Source organism: Gymnoscopelus microlampas (assembly GCF_963454915.1).
Source record: "Gymnoscopelus microlampas genome assembly, chromosome: 24".
Lineage (NCBI taxonomy): Eukaryota > Metazoa > Chordata > Actinopteri > Myctophiformes > Myctophidae > Gymnoscopelus > Gymnoscopelus microlampas.
The window spans coordinates 3,859,367-3,881,252 of record NC_139961.1 but is presented as its reverse complement, the minus strand read 5'-3'; the positions used below and the strand labels follow the sequence as shown (position 1 = coordinate 3,881,252).

Sequence of the window (21,886 nt, the reverse complement as noted above, 5' to 3'; positions counted from 1 at the left end):
CTGTTGTGAGACACACACACACACACACACAAATTAAACTGTGATAGAACGACCAAGTACTTTATTAAAACAAATCAAGAGGTTCATGTGTGCTCTCCATAAAACCTACACGCTCGGCTCACAGATGCGTTATTTTTGCCAAATGTTGGCTTTTTTAGTTAGACCTGCCTAGAATAAGGACGCTAGCGTTCATGTGGTTAACACACCACTATGTGTTAACAGAACAGATCACTGTACCGTCTCAAAGTTTAACAGGGAGTCCACAGCCTTGGTCTTGGCGTTGTTGTCCTGGATGTTCATGTCCCGTCTGTACTTTGTTCTCCATTCAGTGATGATGATGGTCAGTGCTGGAGGACGCGCACACGCACGCACACACACACACACACACACACACACACACACACACACACACACACACACACACACACACACACACACACACACACACACACACACACACACACACACACACACACACACACACACACACACACACTCCATTACGATCTTGCAGTGTGCAAGATGTACGATAATGTTCATATCATCAATATACGATAATTTCGCCACATAACATTTGTGAATTTACTGAATCCAGTTTCAGGCTTTTATTTGTGTAAGGTCCAGGAAGTTGTTTCTAATTTAATTTGTTCAATGTACTGTGTCAGGATTTACATGAAAACACAAAAAGTTAGAATATGAATAGGCTTTCTGCCTGACAGCAACGATATACAGTATAAGACACTATAGAATAAAGACACTATAGAATAAAGACACTATAGAATAAAGAGAACTCTCACTGAGATAGAGGGCCATGCAGACGAACACGATGAGGCCGAACCAGGCGTTGAAGTAAGTGATGAAGTAGATGATAGAGATGACGATGTCTGCAATGGTGGGGAAGATGCTGAACACGAGGTAGCTGTAGAGACACAAGAACCACCAGTTAACACATGAAATAATACATGTTCTTTATTTAAACCATTTCAACCTGGAATTAAAGCATCCGTGTCATTTTAGAGCTGTTAGAATGGACCAGGTTCTGACAGCCTACCTGAGCAGACTGTTGATGGAGGAGGTTCTGACAGCCTACCTGAGCAGACTGTTGATGGAGGAGGTTCTGACAGCCTACCTGAGCAGACTGTTGATGGAGGAGGTTCTGACAGCCTACCTGAGCAGACTGTTGATGGAGGAGGTTCTGACAGCCTACCTGAGCAGACTGTTGATGGAGGAGGTTCTCACAGCCTACCTGAGCAGACTGTTGATGGAGGAGGTTCCGCGGTCGATGCTCCTCAGGACGTCGCCGGTCTTGCGGCCCAGGTGCCAGCGGAGCGACAGGGAGTGCAGGTGGCCGAACAGACGCAGCTGGACCACGCGGTTGGTGTACTGCTGCACCCGAATCCACAGGAAGGAGCGCAGGTTGCTGACGAAGCCGGACGCACCTGGACACACGGACACGACCGATGGAGTCAAAATGATTTGAACGGTATCATCCTCACAATAATGTGACAGGTGTCCCAAGTACTGTAATATACAAAAAAAAACTGTTTTATAATGACAATAGTGTTTATTTCAACTCTACCTGCCCCTCCACCCTGTAAACTCTACCTGCCCCTCCACCCTGTCAACTGTACCTGCCCCTCCACCCTGTAAACTCTACCTGCCCCTCCACCCTGTAAACTCTACCTGCCCCTCCACCCTGTAAACTCTACCTGCCCCTCCACCCTGTAAACTCTACCTGCCCCTCCACCCTGTAAACTCTACCTGCCCCTCCACCCTGTAAACTCTACCTGCCCCTCCACCCTGTAAACTCTACCTGCCCCTCCACCCTGCAGGAACTTGAACAGGACGTAGATGCACACGGTGGTGGCCAGAGAGTTCCAGCTGCTTCCATCCGTCAGCTCGTTCACTGAGAGAGAGAGAGGGAGGGAGAGAGAGTGGGGAGAGAGGGAGGGAGGGAGAGGTGAATGAATGACAACACTCTGTAAGAGGGAGGAAGAGGGAGAGGTAAATTAAAACAATGGGGGTCCACAGATGATTAGCTTAATGTGCAACATTGTTTTCTCACTCACCAGTAAACAAACCAACAGTACAAGTAGTATTCAGGGTATCTGCACATTTATAAAGTGTATAGTACAATTGAAGGACTTTTAAGACCCTTTTCAATACCTCTAAAATGAAATAATAACAACAACAAAAAAAGATAATAAGACCATTACCAAAAGTATCCAACAAATTGGCCAAATTGTCAAATATTACCGTGACAACATTTTTTTAAATAGCCGATCTACAAACTCACAACGCCTTGTAGTTCGGACTATTTTCCACAATATGTATCTGTGGAACCGAGTCAAACTAAATGTATGCCTCAACTCCAAGTGCTTGTCAGTTTGCCTAAGTTTAGGAACCCCTAAAAGAGGGAAGGGAGACAGGGTATTGACTTGGATACGTTTCGGGCACAATTCGGTTGTTAAGCCGTGACGTTGCGCCCCGCCAGAATATCTTCCGGGTCCAAGTGTGTGTTTTCCCAATATGCGCAGTGCTGCGTCCCTCGCTGTTTTAACAGATCTGAGACTAAAATAACGACTGAAGTGTCATTCTACCGCTTTCCTGGGTTTGTCCTGTACAGTCCAAATGAGACAAAAGTTGCCTATCGGGGCAGAAAAATCATCTCTCACCTATATTCTTGTAGTAGATGTGCACAGAGAAACCATCTCTCACCTATATTCTTGTAGTAAATGTGCACAGAGAAACCATCTCTCACCTATATTCTTGTAGTAGATGTGCACAGAGAAACCATCTCTCACCTATATTCTTGTAGTAAATGTGCACAGAGAAACCATCTCTCACCTATATTCTTGTAGTAAATGTGCACAGAGAAACCATCTCTCACCTATATTCTTGTAGTAGATGTGCACAGAGAAACCATCTCTCACCTATATTCTTGTAGTAAATGTGCACAGAGAAACCATCTCTCACCTATATTCTTGTAGTAAATGTGCACAGAGAAACCATCTCTCACCTATATTCTTGTAGTAGATGTGCACAGAGAAACCATGTCTCACCTATATTCTTGTAGTAGATGTGCACAGAGAAACCATCTCTCACCTATATTCTTGTAGTAGATGTGCACAGAGAAACCATCTCTCACCTATATTCTTGTAGTAGATGTGCACACAGAAACCATCTCTCACCTATATTCTTGTAGTAGATGTGCACAGAGAAACCATCTCTCACCTATATTCTTGTAGTAAATGTGCACAGAGAAACCATCTCTCACCTATATTCTTGTAGTAGATGTGCACAGAGAAACCATGTCTCACCTATATTCTTGTAGTAAATGTGCACAGAGAAACCATGTCTCACCTATATTCTTGTAGTAGATGTGCACAGAGAAACCATGTCTCACCTATATTCTTGTAGTAGATGTGCACAGAGAAACCATCTCTCACCTATATTCTTGTAGTAGATGTGCACAGAGAAACCATGTCTCACCTATATTCTTGTAGTAGATGTGCACACAGAAACCATGTCTCACCTATATTCTTGTAGTAGATGTGCACAGAGAAACCATGTCTCACCTATATTCTTGTAGTAGATGTGCACAGAGAAACCATGTCTCACCTATATTCTTGTAGTAGATGTGCACAGAGAAACCATCTCTCACCTATATTCTTGTAGTAGATGTGCACAGAGAAACCATCTCTCACCTATATTCTTGTAGTAGATGTGCACACAGAAACCATGTCTCACCTATATTCTTGTAGTAGATGTGCACAGAGAAACCATGTCTCACCTATATTCTTGTAGTAGATGTGCACAGAGAAACCATGTCTCACCTATATTCTTGTAGTAGATGTGCACACAGAAACCATGTCTCACCTATATTCTTGTAGTAGATGTGCACAGAGAAACCATGTCTCACCTATATTCTTGTAGTAGATGGGCACAAAGACGTTGATGGCCCTCTCGGCCCCCAGCAGACACAGGCAGAGCATGACCAGCAGCTGGAGGAAAAGGTTTCCTCGGGGCCACATGTAGGGCAGCAGCAGACGGACTTTCTCTCTGAAGCCCTGCCAGGTAGACTGGTTGTCCTCTGCCCCGCCCAGCAGGGCCTGACAGAGACACACATACATATAATACATGTAAGAATGAGACAATCAAGGGTTATTTTATGCTCTTTTTGGAACTCTAAAAACTGGAGAAAGCGGCTACAAAGTTCGACTGACAAACTATTATACCACAAGCCGACAAAGAAAAGTAGATAATGACTTAAATGTTCATTTTTGGTGCATTATTCCCTCTATACTGATTATTAAAACTAAAACGAGCTACATTTGGAATGTATTATTGTGACACAAGTACCATGCACTGTCTATATGAAGCTGCTAGGAGTGTGTGTGTGCGTGAAGAAGAGTGTGCCAGTGCCAGTTACTGCCCTCACAGAGTACAAAACACTGACGTTGGCCTACAAAGCAACCAAAGGTACTGTATGACACCCCTGTATCTACAAAGCCTGATCCAACCCTACAACCCCTCCCTGCTCACTCAGATCAGCTCACACAGGGAAGCTGTCAGAACCTTCGCTAAAACACCCTGGTCAACGCTCCACACGTCCCAGACTCTTCTCCCTTCTGACTTCCAAACTATGGGATGAACTGCCCATTGCAGTTAGAACTGCAGACTCACTCACCAATCTTCTGCTGTAATCTGAAGACTCACCTCTTCAGACTCCACCTCAGCCCGTAGCACTTGCTCTAGCCTCGACTACCTTGCAGGACTATGCAAAGGCTAAAATGTAACTTAGATAGCATGTTGTGTAGACAGATGGTCATTGTTGACCTGGCATCCTATAGTGTGTATAGTTTCAACGTAGGCTGATGATTGGTTCTTGGTTTACGTCTGTATTAGTTATTATTAGATTATTGGTTTACTTATGTATTACTTTATTGTTAGATTACTATTTCTATGCATTTGACGTATTATTGATGTATTATGATGTATTATCTTGTGTCCTTGCTTACTGTAAGTCGCTCTGGATGAAGAGCGTCTGCTAAATGCCTGAACTGTAAAGTAAACTGTGTGTGATTACCTGTCCGTCATGCTCCACATCGCGCTCGTCTTCATTGATTAGCAGCATGTATGGTCTCCGTGGCAACCCGGGAGCTCTCAGACCGATGAAGAAGAGTGTGCCGGTGCCAAGGTAACGCATCAACCACAGAGCAAAGTGGACCTGAAGACAGAGACATTTACACCATCAACCACAGAGCAAAGTGGACCTGAAGACAGAGACATTTACACCACCAACCACAGAGCAAAGTGGACCTGAAGACAGAGACATTTACACCATCAACCACAGAGCAAAGTGGACCTGAAGACAGAGACATTTACACCACCAACCACAGAGCAAAGTGGACCTGAAGACAGAGACATTTACACCATCAACCACAGAGCAAAGTGGACCTGAAGACAGAGACATTTACACCATCAACCACAGAGCAAAGTGGACCTGAAGACAGAGACATTTACACCATCAACCACAGAGCAAAGTGGACCTGAAGACAGAGACATTTACACCATCAACCACAGAGCAAAGTGGACCTGAAGACAGAGACATTTACACCACCAACCACAGAGCAAAGTGGACCTGAAGACAGAGACATTTACACCATCAACCACAGAGCAAAGTGGACCTGAAGACAGAGACATTTACACCACCAACCACAGAGCAAAGTGGACCTGAAGACAGAGACATTTACACCATCAACCACAGAGCAAAGTGGACCTGAAGGCAGAGAGACAAAAAAATAGCAGATCTACAAGCTCATAGTGTGGCACGCCCGGTAAAAACATGAATCGGCCTGTTATAGCACCACCATGAGGGTGATTTGAAAATGTTCAAATGGTATTTCTTTCTCGGCCTAGTGGGAATGTACGTGCAAAATTTCACGGAAACCGCACGCTGTGTTCATGATTTGAGGCATTTTGTTCAAAACGGAGCAGTCCTGTAAACTTTTGAAGCCAATCTTAGCCAATCAGGATGGAATATGAAAAATCTGAAACACCCGTTTTGTTTAATGACTATAGAGATACTGTGCACCGATTTGCGTGATGTTTGGACAAAACCTGTAGGAGTACTGTTTTGCAAAAATCGGCCTCCTGGTGGCGCTATAACAGGCCCATGTGAAACATTTGGGGCAGAGGTTCTGCTCTGGCTTCCAGGGAGTGTGTGCGCACGGTTTCGCTGCGATCAAGCCAACGGTGCCGGAGCTGTTCACAGACACACACACACACACACACACACACATGGACAGACGGATGGACAGGGTGCAAAACATAGTCTCCACCAGGCCTTTGACAATCAGGTTATGATCAAGTAGAATAAACAAGGCATTTTAAATGCAAGACTTATCAGGAGGCAGATTATGGTTGACCTGAACCAATAAGAAGCAAAGGTCACCGTGTGCATGGGAACTTTATCAGCACTAAGTCTGTTTGGAGCAAACGCACAGTGGGAGGCGCAATAACCCATCATCTCCTGTATCTGATTGGTTAAAGGAAATGCACTGGGGGAGTGAAACGGTTTGACTGGGCGGTGACTCAGCAAATCTACAGTAGGCCCGTTCTTCTCATTGTATGACTCATGCTTTTTTTGTCTTGTCATTACTCCCATGTGTGGCTCTGGTCGGCGCACGCAGGGCGCACACACACACACACACACACACACACACACACACACAGCTTAAACAAATAATCATCCTTCCGTACGGTTGTAAACACTGCACATTTTACAGTAGCTACAGTAGATACTGCAGAATTGAGACTGAGTTGAGTTTGGCAATGAAACACACACAAAGTACACACTCTGGCCATGGAACACACACAAAGTACAAACTCTGGCCAGCCTTATCAGTGAACAGCATTAAATCAAATAACTTAAGAACTTGCTATTTTGTTTAACAGCAATAAAGTATATATATATATATATATATATATATATATATATATATATATATATATATATATATATATATATATATATATATATATATATATATTTCTTTTCTCACAATCTTATGATTAGATATATAAAACCACAATCCTATAGCATTTGATTGGCCCAAATCTCCAATCTTGCAAACTGGACCAGCAAGGTGGAACAGAGTAACCCATTTAGACCTGTGGCCCAGGCTACAAAGTGAGATATATTTGGCCGCGGAGCGTCCAGGTAGGCGGCCGCCTACGGGCCCCCGGGACTCCGGGACTCCGGGGGCCCGGGCCGTCAGATCACATGGATTTTATTTTATTAGAATTAGACACACTTTGCGTGCTCCGCCTCTCCACGGCCGCCTCCAGAGATTCACCAGCTTACATAGAACTGCAAATATATTCGAGGCAATTCACCCCAATACACTGTTGGAAGCTCACGCTAACCCTAAAACCCAAATAAAGTAACACACAAACGAACACAATCCGCCCAAGACCTGCACATTTTAGAGCACGCACAGGCTGTGCACACACGCACGCTCGCTGCCCAGAAGAGAAGAACACTAAGAACACACAAATAGCAGATGTACAAGCTTGTACATCTGTTATTTTTGAGAACCGGTGTTCTAAACCACTGTTCTAAATCCTAAGAGTTTTCTGAAATGAGAGAAACAGACATGCTTTCCTGGTTTGAATGGGTTAAGTTAAGGAATCGTAATGTGTCTCTAGTCCAGACTAAGTAATGACAATGATGAAGTAATTTTCTTTTGCCGATGAGTATTTGTCATCTAAACTTAAAAGGTAGGGTAAGTGATATTTTTTGGTTTAAACAAAAAGTATTTTGTTAAAAGGTTAAAATACTATATTCTGATAGTAATCATTGCTATAGAGTGTTTTTTCAGTAACATATGTCTCCCTGTCTCTCCAGCTCTTTAATAAACAGAAAATACATTTTTCGGTAGGTGTCAAAATCTCAGCCGATCAGGAGAAAGTATCCATTTTTAAGCTTAATTTGTATAGTGTTCCAGTTCCAATTTTGTCTGCTCATTTCTTAGTGTCATCACTTCCAATTTCACTTGTTTAATCTGTATCCTGATTGAGTTCTCTGTCCTGATTGGATAAAATTGGAAATGAAACTGAAACTGAAACGAAAATGCATTTTCTGTTTAATAAAGAGCTGGAGAGACAAGGAGACTCCTTTTACTGAACAAACACTCTATAGCAACAAGTACTATCACAATATAGAGCTATTTAACAATTATTTTAACCAACGCAAATCACTTACCCTACCTTTAACATAGATGATGATGCCTCATCCATACAGGCTGATGCCTTAATTCACTGTGAAACATTAACCTTGTTCTGAATAAAAATCACTTCCATTCATCACCACGCAACATATTCACGTTCTGTCAGGATGTAGTGTTGTGGGAAAAAAATAAAGAATTTCAGGCAAAAACCCTGTCCACCCGCTGTGTAAGGCCCTTCTCTCTCTCACCTGTTGCTGGGGGTCTGCCAGAGCCCACCACCATTGAGGGCTGAACCAGGAGACGAAGGCCAGGTTCTCTGCACAGAAGGCCAGGGCCCAGAAGAGCAGCAGAGCGGCGCTGTGTCCTCGGGTGCGGTCCATCACCAGCACCCTGCGTCTCTCCACCCTGAGCAGGACCACGGCCCAGACCCAGCCCAGCGCCGAGAAACAGCCGTACAGGAGCACGTAGCCGGGCAGCTCCCCTCCACTGCAAAGCATGGAATAAAGAGAAATAAACAGCCGTACAGAAGCACGTAGCCGGGCAGCTCCCCTCCACTGCAAAGCATGGAATAAAGAGAAATAAACAGCCGTACAGAAGCACGTAGCCGGGCAGCTCCCCTCCACTGCAAAGCATGGAATAAAGAGAAATAAACAGCCGTACAGAAGCACGTAGCCGGGCAGCTCCCCTCCACTGCAAAGCATGGAATAAAGAGAAATAAACAGCCGTACAGAAGCACGTAGCCGGGCAGCTCCCCTCCACTGCAAAGCATGGAATACAGAGAAAAACAAAAAAACAAAAAACTATGAGAACCACTGATTTAGAAGACACAGGGGTTGACACTAACGGCTGCCCGACTGCCCGTGGTAGGTAAACAAAACTTGCGGGCAGGTGGAGTTTGCTTTGGGGTTGCCCGACCGGGCAACTGCAAGTTTTGGGCGGAGAAAAAAACGTCTTTAGTTCGCTATAAACACAACACGAGATATCTGTCTAAACACCTGAACGTGGCCAGAGCGCTCTGTCCCCTCTTCTCTCTCTCTCTGTGTTATTTCAGTTTCAGCTCATTCAAGCCATCTTTCCCAGTAGAACAAAGGATTATTTAACTCTACTGCTGGAGTGTGGGTGAGATGAGCACAGCCCACGACATAAAATAAAAAAACACCCGCAGACTTGTATCACATGTGCTGTGGTTCCCTAGTCCCTAACAGACGTGAGAAAATACAAGAATGCAGCAAGAAGCTTATAAAGCCTTCCTTATCCCATTTAGACCTGAGGCCGATTCTAAAAACGCTGTCCAAATCCTGAGTTTTCTGAAAAACTTCAAATATTTCTTAAAAAATTACAACAAATGGGGTGCTCCTTCCATTCCGACATCTCACCACTCCGACTAGTGGCTTCCGCGTGCGGTTAAGGTTAGGGTTAGGGTTAGGTATAGGGTTCGTCAACGTCAGAAAGGCGACATGTCGGAAAGGAGAAATGCACCCACAACAAATATACGTTGCTATATACTGTACATAGCAACAGGAACCCCAAAAGGGGTTCCCGTCCTGAAAGTTATAGTTACAAATAGGGGTTCCCGCCCAAAATGGGTTATGTCAGATTCTAAACAGCAATGCCAGCCCAGTACCTACTGACGTTTGTTTATTGAACGGTCAAAGCTTAGCTTAGCACGTGTGTCAAGTCAGACGAATGTAAACCCTTGACTTCCGGTCGGTGGACTTCAAAATAAGAACACTTTGTCAGGTTATGTGAAATGAAGTGTCTGGTATGTGGAATGTAAAATAAGAGCACTGTTGGCCTATAATATATTCACTGTTGCTACACTTCAAAATATAACAAGTGTGAACTCATAGTCATATTCATTCAGCTATTTAGATATTTGGCATGAATAATATTGAGTTATGACATTTTTATCGTGCAGCCCCAGAATTGCCCGACGGGCAAGTGCCTCTGAGACCTTATAGTGTCGACCCCTGCAGACATGTTTTAGAATCGGGTCTTAAACAGATTAAATAATAATCACCTTGCCGCCCGCCACAGCATCCCTCCCACGAACTGGAGCAGGAGGAGGCCGGAGACGGCCTGCTGGAGGCCGTAGAGGCGGGAGCGAGGGATGAACTTGGGCTCCATGGCGGTGCCGTAGCGCTGGTAGCAGACGCAGTGCACGGTGCCCAGGAGGAAGGCCAGGCTGAGCAGCACGGAGGGCACCAGGGTGAAGTAGAAGCAGGGGGCGATGCCGTGGTCCACCCACGTCCGGGAGATGGAGGAGTTGGCCTCACAGTAGCTCTGAAGCAACGCCATGGTGGCTGCAGCAGCTGGGGAGGGTCAACCGACGGAGAGAATTGGTTAAGGAAGACATATAGTACACTGAAGGCCTATTGGCCAGACTGTGAGAAAGCATATTTATTTTAGCGTCCTAACTGTGAGAAAGCATATTTATTTTAGCGTCCTAACTGTGAGAAAGCATATTTATTTTAGCGTCCTAACTGTGAGAAAGCATATTTATTTTAGCAGCCTAAATAAAATGTCAGAAAGCATATTTATTTTAGAGGGGCGGCGCTTTCACTTGACTTGGACTGACACAGCCCTGTTTTGCCTCTTTCTTATATCATTTGATAATTTGGCCAGTGTTTGACCAGTTTTTATAGTATAGTTTGTCTATTACTTTTGGTGCAGTAATGGTCTTTTTCAGGTATTAAAAAGGTCTTAAAAGTCCTTAATCATATGGCAGTTAAAAAGGTCTTAAAAGTCATTAATCATATGGAAGTTAAAAAGGTCTTAAAAGTCCTTAATCATGTGGGATCCTGCCCTACAGGTTGAGAACCACTGCTATACAACATGTGCTTTTGAGTGCATCACATCACAACAGTGAAATGGGACCTCATAGCAGATATGATGCTAAAGTTTCCTTCTGTAAACAAGAGGCAAGTGTCTCTTGCAGCCTCTTGGCTACAAAGTACCAGACAGCAAGACCAACTGTCTTGTTGTCCTCTGTACAAAGTACCAGACAACAAGACCAACTGTCTTGTTGTCCTCTGCTATATTGGGTTCTTGACTTCGGTGATATGTGTAGTACAGTACTTAAAGGTCATAGTTCATTGCCACACCTAATTTAGCTGTGGGGTTTGTTATTATATTATTTCCGCCTGGCCGAAAGGCCGGGAGGCGGAGATTATGTTTTTGCTCCTGTCCATGTGCGTGTGTGTGTGTGTGTGTGTGTGTGTGTGTGTGTGTGTGTGTGTGTGTGTGTGTGTGTGTGTGTGTGTGTGTACAGCTAACCTCGGACACCGCTGCACCGTTTGGTGTGAAACTCTGCACTCCCAGTCGGCCAAGGAAGAACCTCCACCCCAAGTGGGCTCACGGGGCGGCGCTTTCACTTAGCAGTTGCACCGCATCTCGTCTATATCCACTCATTTTGGGGAAGAAACAAGAAGTTGAAGGATAACATTAAGACTGATAATGATGTACCGTGCATGTTCACATCATGTATACTTATTATATATTGGGTACGGCCTAATTTCAACTATTGCTATAAAACCTGTGGATGTCATTATGGCATAAACGATACGTTGAAGTGTACATTTTGGAGGTTCAAATCATGTATAGCCTACTTAACATTATTCAAACCATTTTTCAAAGCATACTTTTATGATTTGCTTTTTTTCCCACATTTTGCAAACAACTACCAGTGTCAAAATGCAAAACACACAGACAGACAGACAGACAGACAGACAGACAGACATACATACATACACAATACATTATCTGGTCTATGGCTGAAGCATTGCATTTCATTTCCTTGTGATTTATGGTCTGAATAGAACTTGTTACAATGTTACAGTAAGTGTGATACAGTAGCCTAATGCAGGTGTAAGACCTGTTGTGTTTGTATTGTGTGTTATAGGTACAACTGTGCCAAAAGGCATAGTTTTATATGCAAAAAAATGCATAGAAATGAGGTGTCCCTTACTTTTAATTGTTGGCAACCCTACTTCTATGTTCCATTGAGAAATAAGGGTATCCTAAGCCTGTCCTGTAGCTTTGTCGCTGCCCGTGTGAACGCAGCATAACAATAAGTATAACTGGGGCTTTATGAAATGATGGAAGAAGTACTCAGATATTTACTCATGTACGCAAGTACTTGAGTAAATGTACTTCAGTTACTTTACACCACTGGTAGCCTGTGTAGCATTGTAGCTGCCAGTGTCAACACAGCATAACGTACCTCCCCGTTTTGCTCTCGAATATCACCAGTAAAGCCCATATTTCTCCTAACATGTACAAATGCTAAATATAAGGTGCTTACCCGCTTGCCCCAAATGTTAGCTAGGTGTCCGAAATATGTGTGTAATGTATTAGTCCATATTGTTCAACAAAGAAGTGTTTTAATCCCGTCTGTGGCCGAACCCTCGTTTACTTCCTGTTTACATTGAGTGTAATTCCGGCTTTAACCGGATGCGCCCCGTCACTACCGCCAAAGGGAACTTCCGACAGAATCGGCCACACACGGGATTAAAACACTGATTTATTGACAAATATGGACTAATACATTACTTAAACACTCCAGACACCTAGTTAACATTTGGGGCAAGCGGGTAAGCACCTTATATTTAGCATTTTGTACATGTTGGGAGATATACGGGCTTTACTGGTGATAAAATGCACCTACAGTATGATAGTCTTGATCTAAAGCTGCACTCACCTTGGGAAGAACACAACGCTGCAGCTGCTTCAGGTTCACACACACTCACGCACACACACTAGTAAACAACTATTACGCACAAATAAAGCTTTGTGTTTATTGAAACGCAGTGCGAGTCACATTCTCACGCACGGTCACGGTCACGGCCAGAGCTGCTGTACAACCACCATCTATTATGACTACAAATACACACACACACACACACACACACACACACACAGTCCTAAGAGTCCTTATCCAACGTTTTACACAACATTCACTATAGGGCTGGTAGGTATACATCCTATAGTCTGGAGTGACGGTCGCGCTGTGATTGGCTTGCTTCTTTCTAGTCGGTTGTCATGGCAAGCACGGCTGCGGCTGCTGCACGCAACCAAATCGTCTACTCGGCACTCCCTGCGTCCCCTACTGGCCGTGAAACGCCATGTGACAAGAGCTGAGTGTGACAGTAGAAAGTATCCTAATAGACATTCTACTCTAGAGAGCAGTGGCTCTCAACATGTGGGTCGGGACCCCAAGGGGGGTTTCCGGGACAATTTAAGCCTGTTTAATACTTTTTTTTTTTAAAGAAAGAAAAAACGCCATTGCCTAGGCTAATGGCGTTTTTTCTTTCTTTTTTTTATAGGCTACTCTACTCCTGCATCAAAAGTAATCAACAAACTATATTATAAAAGCTGGTCAAACATTGACCAAATCGTCAAATAATATAAGAAAGAAAGAGGCATTGTGAGCTTGTAGATCGGCTATTATCACAATATGTATCTGTGGAACCGAGTTAAACCAAATGTACCTCTTCTTCAATTCCAAGTGCTTGTCAGGGTTGGGGGGTCCCCAGTTCAAATATGATTATTTTGGGGGGGGGGTCCCCAGTTCAAATATGATTATTTTGGGGGGGTCCCCAGTTCAACTGACTGGATGAATTAATGTCTGACTGGATGAATGAATAACTGACTGGATGAATGAATAACTGACTGGATGAATGAATAACTGACTGGATGAATGAATAACTGACTGGATGAATTAATAACTGACTGGATGAATGAATAACTGACTGGATGAATTAATAACTGACTGGATGAATTAATAATTGACTGGATGAATGAATAACTGACTGGATGAATTAATATCTGACTGGATGAATGAATAACTGACTGGATGAATGAATAACTGACTGGATGAATGAATAACTGACTGGATGAATTAATAACTGACTGGATGAATTAATAACTGACTGGATGAATGAATAACTGACTGGATGAATTAATAACTGACTGGATGAATTAATAACTGACTGGATGAATTAATAACTGACTGGATGAATGAATAACTGACTGGATGAATTAATATCTGACTGGATGAATGAATAACTGACTGGATGAATGAATAACTGACTGGATGAATGAATAACTGACTGGATGAATGAATAACTGACTGGATGAATTAATAACTGACTGGATGAATTAATAACTGACTGGATGAATTAATAACTGACTGGATGAATTAATAACTGACTGGATGAATTAATAACTGACTGGATGAATTAATAATTGACTGGATGAATGAATAACTGACTGGATGAATTAATAACTGACTGGATGAATTAATAACTGACTGGATGAATGAATAACTGACTGGATGAATGAATAACTGACTGGATGAATGAATAACTGACTGGATGAATGAATAACTGACTGGATGAATGAATAACTGACTGGATGAATGAATAACTGACTGGATGAATGAATAACTGACTGGATGAATGAATAACTGACTGGATGAATTAATATCTGACTGGATGAATTAATATCTGACTGCAGTCAGATATTAATTCATTCAGTCAGACATTCCCAGAATCAGAGATATTCCATTCACAAACTTCAATAAATGACAGATTTCACGATCTGTTCACTCGCCGACCATTTCAAATGTCGGGTAGTGTGTAGAGGTCATTACTAAAATGTAATAGCTCCTGGACAAAGTGATATAGACAGCCTACAGCATACATTTATAAGTTTCTCTCATAGCAATATGTAATATAATAATATTTGAATAATATTTTTCCCCCTCAAAGTATTTACTATCTACTATCTAAGAATCTCAGTAGCCTTCAGGCCATAAATATTGTTGTGAGTCCATGTTATATGATGTATATAAAATGAAATATTTTCATAATGTCCCCATGTCTACAAGTTAATGAGCACCAATAACCCCCCCCTCCATAATTAAACAACAACAAACAAAAACAAAACAACTATTTTCATGAATTTCTGAAATCTAGGAATTTAATAAGAGAATTATAAAGTATTGAAAAATAGAAAAACTCAAGTAAAGTAATTCTATACATTAGCCTACTTGAGTAAATCTACTTAGTTTCCACCACTGATTGCAGTTATAAGAACACATTGATCTATGTATGTATCAATGTGTCATTATAGACACATTATGTCATGTTAGAACACATTGATCTATTTATGTATCAATGTGTCATTATAGACACATTATGTCATGTTAGAACACATTGATCTATTTATGTATCAATGTGTCATTATAGACACATTATGTCATGTTAGAACACATTGGTGGTTTTATACTTACAGTCCAGGGGTCTTCAACAGGGGGTCCGGGACCCCTAGGGGGTCCTCAGAGTTACTACAAGGGGGCCGCCACATCTTTGTGTGATAGGATATATTATTTTTACATTAACCACTTGAACCCTAGCATCCCTATTCTGAAGAGAACTTTAGCCAAAAATAGCAGATCTACAAGCTCACAATCTGCTATTTTCGGCAGAGGTTTGGTGTAGAGGGGGAAAAAGAGCAGATCAAGTACAGAGTGAAAGGTCAAGTGTACTAATTATTGACAGTTTAAGTGGTTAAATGTTTGAGAATACATACAGCACTGTCATCAGTCCACTGATGACAGTGCTGTCAAACAAAGACATCTATGAAAAAGTTTAATATGAAACACAATTGTATAACATATGTGATGGGGGTCCCTGCTTCATCTCTTTCTCAGCTAAGGGGTCCTTCACCTAAAACACGTTGAAGACCCCTGACTTACACCATAATTCACAAAAGGTTGTGGGTTCGAATCCGCCGTGGTGCATCCGGCTTTGTGGAGCGTCTACATGAACACAATTGGCGGGGAGGGTGATAATGGTCATTACACATTCTCCTACAGGCTGGGGGCGGAGCCTGTCAGCAGGGAGTGTTGGGCGGGAGGAGCTCTATGTCCTCCTGGTGGGGGCTCCTCACTGACATGTGAGTCAGTAGGATACAACAGCAGTGACAACACAGACATGTGTGTGAGGAGGAATTAATTAGCATAACGACTAAATTGGGGAGAAAAAGGGGTAAAAAATAATTGGCTACTCTAAATGTAAATAATAAATAAATAAGAATTGACAAAAGGAAGATTATATCATGTCTGTATCAACAATCTATCGTTATCTACACATTAAGACATGTTGAATCACACTTTTATTCACCATAATTCACACAATGAAGATTTTAAATGTTAAAATAGGAAGTTAGATATTGTAAGCAGAACTCAGGCTTATGACTGATGGTAGATTGAACCGCATGGTTCTACTGCCACCTTGTGGATAAACACGTTAACTACAGTCTGGGGCATTATGGTAGAGCAGTGGTTCTCAAAGTGATCCAGGGGTCCTTGGAAGGGGGTCCCTGGGGGTCCCTAGCTAAATGTGTTAATATAGAAGCACAGGGGGCCCTGGGGGTTCCCAGCTAAATGTGTTAATATAGAAGCACAGGGGGTCCCCAGCTAAATGTGTTAATATAGAAGCACAATCAGTTGAACCACTTTAACCATATGGCTGTTTTATACTGCAGCTATTTATCTTTAAAATGAGTGGTCTAAAGAAAGGAAATGAATGCATACAGTATAGATTTTAGCAATCATAACATAAAATACCATAATTATAGAGGAACATAATACATTCATCATCACACAAAGGAAATATCTGCATCAGCATGGTTCCTATAACTAACGTGAGGTAAGTAATAATAGTCATCACATAACATCTCCTGTGGTCTGTAACATGTTAATAATAGTCATCACATAACATCTCCTGTGGTCTGTAGATTTGAGTTAATACACATTCAAAGATTTGCACAGTTTCAAGTTTCACGATTTTTCAAAAATAGGGAGAAGCACCGAGAAAGCATCTGTGACATTTTAAGATTTCTTCTTTCTATTCAAAAACAGCAGATCTACAAGCTCACAGCGCGGCACTCGATCTGCTGTTTTTGAATAGCCGAAGAAATCTTAAAATGTCACAGATGCTTTCCCGGTCTTAATGGATTAAGCTGGAGGTCAAGCGAGAAGCAATCCGATACTGTTATTATACATAATGCATACATAAACTGTTAGGGCACAGCAATGATACTGTTATTATACATAAATACATAAACTGTTGGGGCACAGCCATGATACTGTTATTATACATAAATACATAAACTGTTAGGGCACAGCCATGATACTGTTATTATACATAAATACATACACTGTTAGGGCACAGCAATGATACTGTAATTATACATAAATACATACACTGTTAGGGCACAGCCATGATACTGTTATTATACATAAATACATAAACTGTTAGGGCACAGCCATGATACTGTTATCTAACTATATAAATGGCGACCGACTTCCGCACCCTCGGTGGCGACACCCCACAGCTCTGTTATCGAATAAACAACGCACCGCCAGACCACATGTCGCCAACTGACTCGCCACGGCGGCCGCGCTGAATTTACGCCTCGCGTAGGGGACATCTCACTGCTCACTACACCTTTTCCACCGCGCAACATAATTAATTCTACTCACCAAATGTCGGACAAAACGGAAGGGGAGGCAGCTTCGTACCGTTTACCGTGCGCACGACCTCATCACCACAACAGCAGGCAGCCGCTGCGGGTTTTTTTTCCTTTTTTTCCAAACTTTTTTTTTGGTCACCATTTTCTCCAGGCACCATTTCTGGTGTAACGTGCGGCAGCATGCGCTGGGTTGCCAGGTTTGCACAGCCAGCGCCAGAAACAAGCAACCACCTTCATGAAAAAAAAAAAAACACCGAAATGGTCCGCAATGTTCCAGGGGTGTCCCCGCGCGTCCCAACACTCCACAGGGGGTCAGTGGACCATCAGGGGGTCCGCGGACCCCCTGTGGACCCCCTGAAACATAACAAATATTATTTCTTCAAATTTTTTCCTTTTTCAAAAAAACTTTTCCACAGTTTTACTCCGGCGATTTGGGTCCCCCAATATACACACGGCCACGCTGGGCCCCGTGCGCGGCTGGGGTTGAGGGGGGCGTAGCCCCCCGAAACTCTAGTTATACATAAATACATAAACTGTTAGGGCACAGCCATGATACTGTAATTATACATAAATACATAAACTGTTAGGGCACAGCCATGATACTGTTATTATACATAAATACATACACTGTTAGGGCACATCAATGAACATGGGTTACGTTGGGTCAGAAAATCATATCTATGTTTTACATATGGTCACTGTCAGGTGTATGTCCTGTATGTCCTAAACTGTTATTTTCCAGATACTGTTCCAACGGATAGTTATTATTTAGTCACAAGCTCTGGTTAATACTTTTCCTTGGTTCAATATTCATAAAATGTTCAGACACACTTAAAGGTAAAGGGTAAGTGATATTTTCTGGTTAAAACTAAACCATTTTTTGGGTCAGAAGGTTAAAGCTCTATCCAGAAGTTTCCTATGCTGTGTGGGCATCACTTCCTGTCGATTTCATTGGAATTCATTGGATCAAATCGACAGGAAGGGATGCCCACACAGCCTAGGAAACTTGTGGATATTGTGATAGTAATCATTGCTATAGAGTGTTTGTTTGTTCAGTAACAGAGGTCTCCATGTCTCTCCAGCTCTTTATTAAGCAGAAAATATTTACTGTTGGTGGGTTGCAAAAGTTCAGCCAATCAGGAGAGAGTACCCATTTATCAGCTTTAAATAAATATATTTATAGCTTGTTCCAGCTCCAGCTTTTTCTGCTAATTTCTTTGTGTCATCACTTGCTGTTTCATTTGTTTAATTTGTGTCCTGTCTGAGTTCTCTATCCTGATTGGATAAAATTGGTATCCCGACCTGAAAATGCATTTTCTGTTTATTAAAGAGCTGGAGAGACATGGAGACTCCTGTTACTGAACAAACACTCTATAGCAATGATTACTATCACAATATAGAGCTTATTTAACACTTATTTTAACCAAAGAAGATCCCTTACCCTACCTTTAACCACTTGCACTTAAAACAAATTCAAAAATAGCAAACAAAAAGTCGATCTGTGTTGTGTGTGAGCTTGTAGATCGGCTTTTTTTTTGTACAACTTGTGTGTGACATTGTAGTATGAATGATGTTGTAGGGTATCGATGGACAACAGAAACCATGAAAAGTTAAAGCAGCACTACGTAACTTTGTTTAGCGTGTCAGTATGTTAATACAATATAACTTATATAATTGGGGTGATTGTATTTTGTCTCCCTGCTCTTCTATTGAGACATTTAGATCATGTCTCACCTAGACACATGGATCTGACCTGATGGGTCAAGAGTCGATGTATCCCCTGAGCAAGCAGGCCGGCTCTATTTAGCTCAATGGTAAAACATGTCAGCAACGTGTCAAATCCGGGGTAGAAGAGTAAAGTTACATCGTGCAGCTTTAAAATGCAGAGATTTTTTTTTTTTCTTTGGCTATTCAAAAATATCAGATCTACAAGCTCATAGCGTGGCACCGAGTGCCGTCCTATGAGCTTGTAGATCTGATATTTTTTTTAAATCAAGAACGTTTGTGCAAATCTTTGTATGTATATACATACATACATACATATATATTTTTTTGCTTTTTTAAAGCGAGCATTTTTAACTGACTGAGGATTTGTTTGTTTTTTGAAAAAAACATATGTTGCTATATATACATATATCAGTGGTTCTCAAACCTTTTCATGTCAAGGACCCCCCAAAATGATAAGTAGCCTATTTGGCCGCGGACCCCCCATATGAAAATATTTTGTTCCAGGGACACCCCCCAGAAGCAAGGATTTGAGTTAAAAATGCATATATATATATATATATATATATATATATATATATATATATATATATATATATATATATATATATATATATATATATATATATATATATTATATATATATATATATATATATATATATATATATATATTATATATATATATATATATATTCAAAGATTTGCACACATTTTCACAACTTATTTTTCATTCAAAAATAGCAGATCTACAAGCTCTATGAGCTTGTAGATCTGCTATTTTTGAATAGCCAAATAAATCTGAAAATTACAAAGATGCGTTCCTGGTCTTAATGGATAAAAAAGAAAAACAGGTAGTTGTTGAATGTGGACCTAAAAGCAGCTACAGGGACCAGAATGAAGCCCTCTAAATATATGGACCTATTAGAGCACCGAAGTCTGACATCATTTACACATCCTTGTTTGTCTACCTGGTTTGCGGTCCCCCCCCCCCCCATTCTGAATCCCATAGACGTCTTTAATATCGCGTCAAATAAGAACTGTGTTCCAAAAATAAACAAATGACCCCGGTGGTTTGACTCATATGGATATGAAGCATCAACTGACGCTGAGAAAACGATAATGTTACTTCCGCCGAATTAGTTAAATTTTCGCCAGAAACAGACTGTATCAAATATAAGTGACTGACTATCATAAACGATACAGAACCTCCTCCCTGCCTGACAATATCGCCAAGACAGTTTGTTTATTTTTGGACCACAATTCTTATATGAGACGATTCTATGATGACCCAATGTTATTCTCCATAGAGACATTACTTTATGAACCTGGGGATGAACGAGTGACGTCAGGACTTCTTCGGTGGTCTATTAGTCTAATAAAAATATATAAAGTTTTGAAAAATGAGGATATGCTGTAGAATGTTTAAAATGTGTATACATATGTAGTAAAACATGTGTTATGACTGAGGATATGCTGTAGAATGTTTAAAATGTGTATACATATGTAGTAATACCTGTGTTATGACTGAGGATATGCTGTAGAGGATATGAACCAAAACGGACGATCTATTGCAGTGGTTCTCAACCCTTTTCATGTCAAGGACCCCCTGAAATTATATGTATTTGGGCTGCGGACCCCCCATCTCAAAAACTATTGTGCCAGGGATTTTTCAAAAATAGCATATCTACAAGCTCATAGCGCGGCACTCGGTGCCGCGCTATGAGCTTGTAGATCTGTTATTTTTGAATAGCCAAAGTATAAAATATGGTTAAGTGGTTAAAATGACTGCGACGCTATGTTACCTAATTTTGCTGGGGACCCCCCCCCCCAAGGACCCCTGGGGGTCCGCGGACCCCACTTTGAGAACCAATGCTCTACTGTACATACGCCCCACCAATGTGACGTTTTGTTTTCTACTGTATTATAATTGATGATGAATGTAATAAATGGCAAACACTGTTGTTCCTCATTATCTGATGATTGTACAGGAAAAGACCCCATCATTACAGCATCGTTTATTAATAGTTGTGGGAAAAGTACTCAGTTTTTATTACTTAAGTAAAAATATCAATGGTAATACTCTGTTACAAGTAAACGTCCGGAATTAAAAATTTACTTACAAAGTACAAAAGTATTGGTATCAAAATATACTTAAAGGACAACTTTGTTTTTTTTTTACAAACCAAGGTTTATGTTTTAGCTTGTAATTAAATAAAATAAAATATGAATATTTTCATTTACTGCTTTCTAAAGTTTTAGCAATTTTCGTGATATTTTTCACAGTGGGCGGGGGCATTCTGTCCGGTGGCTAAATATGTCTTTTTTTACACAATAAAAAAGGTCCGGTAAGTCTTTGATGACCAGATGTGAGTTATTGGGGGCTAG

At 41.5% G+C, this 21,886-nt stretch overlaps 1 protein-coding gene across 6 annotated transcripts in view; it reads right to left on the bottom strand.

Annotated features, from left to right (window-relative positions):
* Positions 1-21,886, bottom strand: part of abcb6a (ATP binding cassette subfamily B member 6 (LAN blood group) a) — a gene marked incomplete at its 3' end in the record, with an annotated part of 160,583 nt that overhangs the window by 20,443 nt on the left and 118,254 nt on the right. For 2 of the 6 annotated variants that reach the window (XM_084051652.1, XM_084051656.1), the window contains exons 1-10: positions 12,934-13,165; positions 11,511-11,640; positions 10,255-10,546; positions 8,483-8,720; positions 5,090-5,230; positions 3,923-4,112; positions 1,814-1,906; positions 1,247-1,439; positions 798-919; positions 238-347 (exon numbers count right to left, since the gene is read on the bottom strand). In XM_084051652.1, the coding sequence (XP_083907778.1) occupies positions 238-347; positions 798-919; positions 1,247-1,439; positions 1,814-1,906; positions 3,923-4,112; positions 5,090-5,230; positions 8,483-8,720; positions 10,255-10,532 (1,365 nt within the window). In that variant the 5' untranslated portion in view covers positions 10,533-10,546; positions 11,511-11,640; positions 12,934-13,165. Of the gene's footprint in view, positions 1-237; positions 348-797; positions 920-1,246; positions 1,440-1,813; positions 1,907-3,922; positions 4,113-5,089; positions 5,231-8,482; positions 8,721-10,254; positions 10,547-11,510; positions 11,641-12,933; positions 13,209-21,886 lie in introns of those variants that run through there. The other 4 variants (XM_084051653.1, XM_084051654.1, XM_084051655.1 and 1 more) reach the window with 4 other exon arrangements.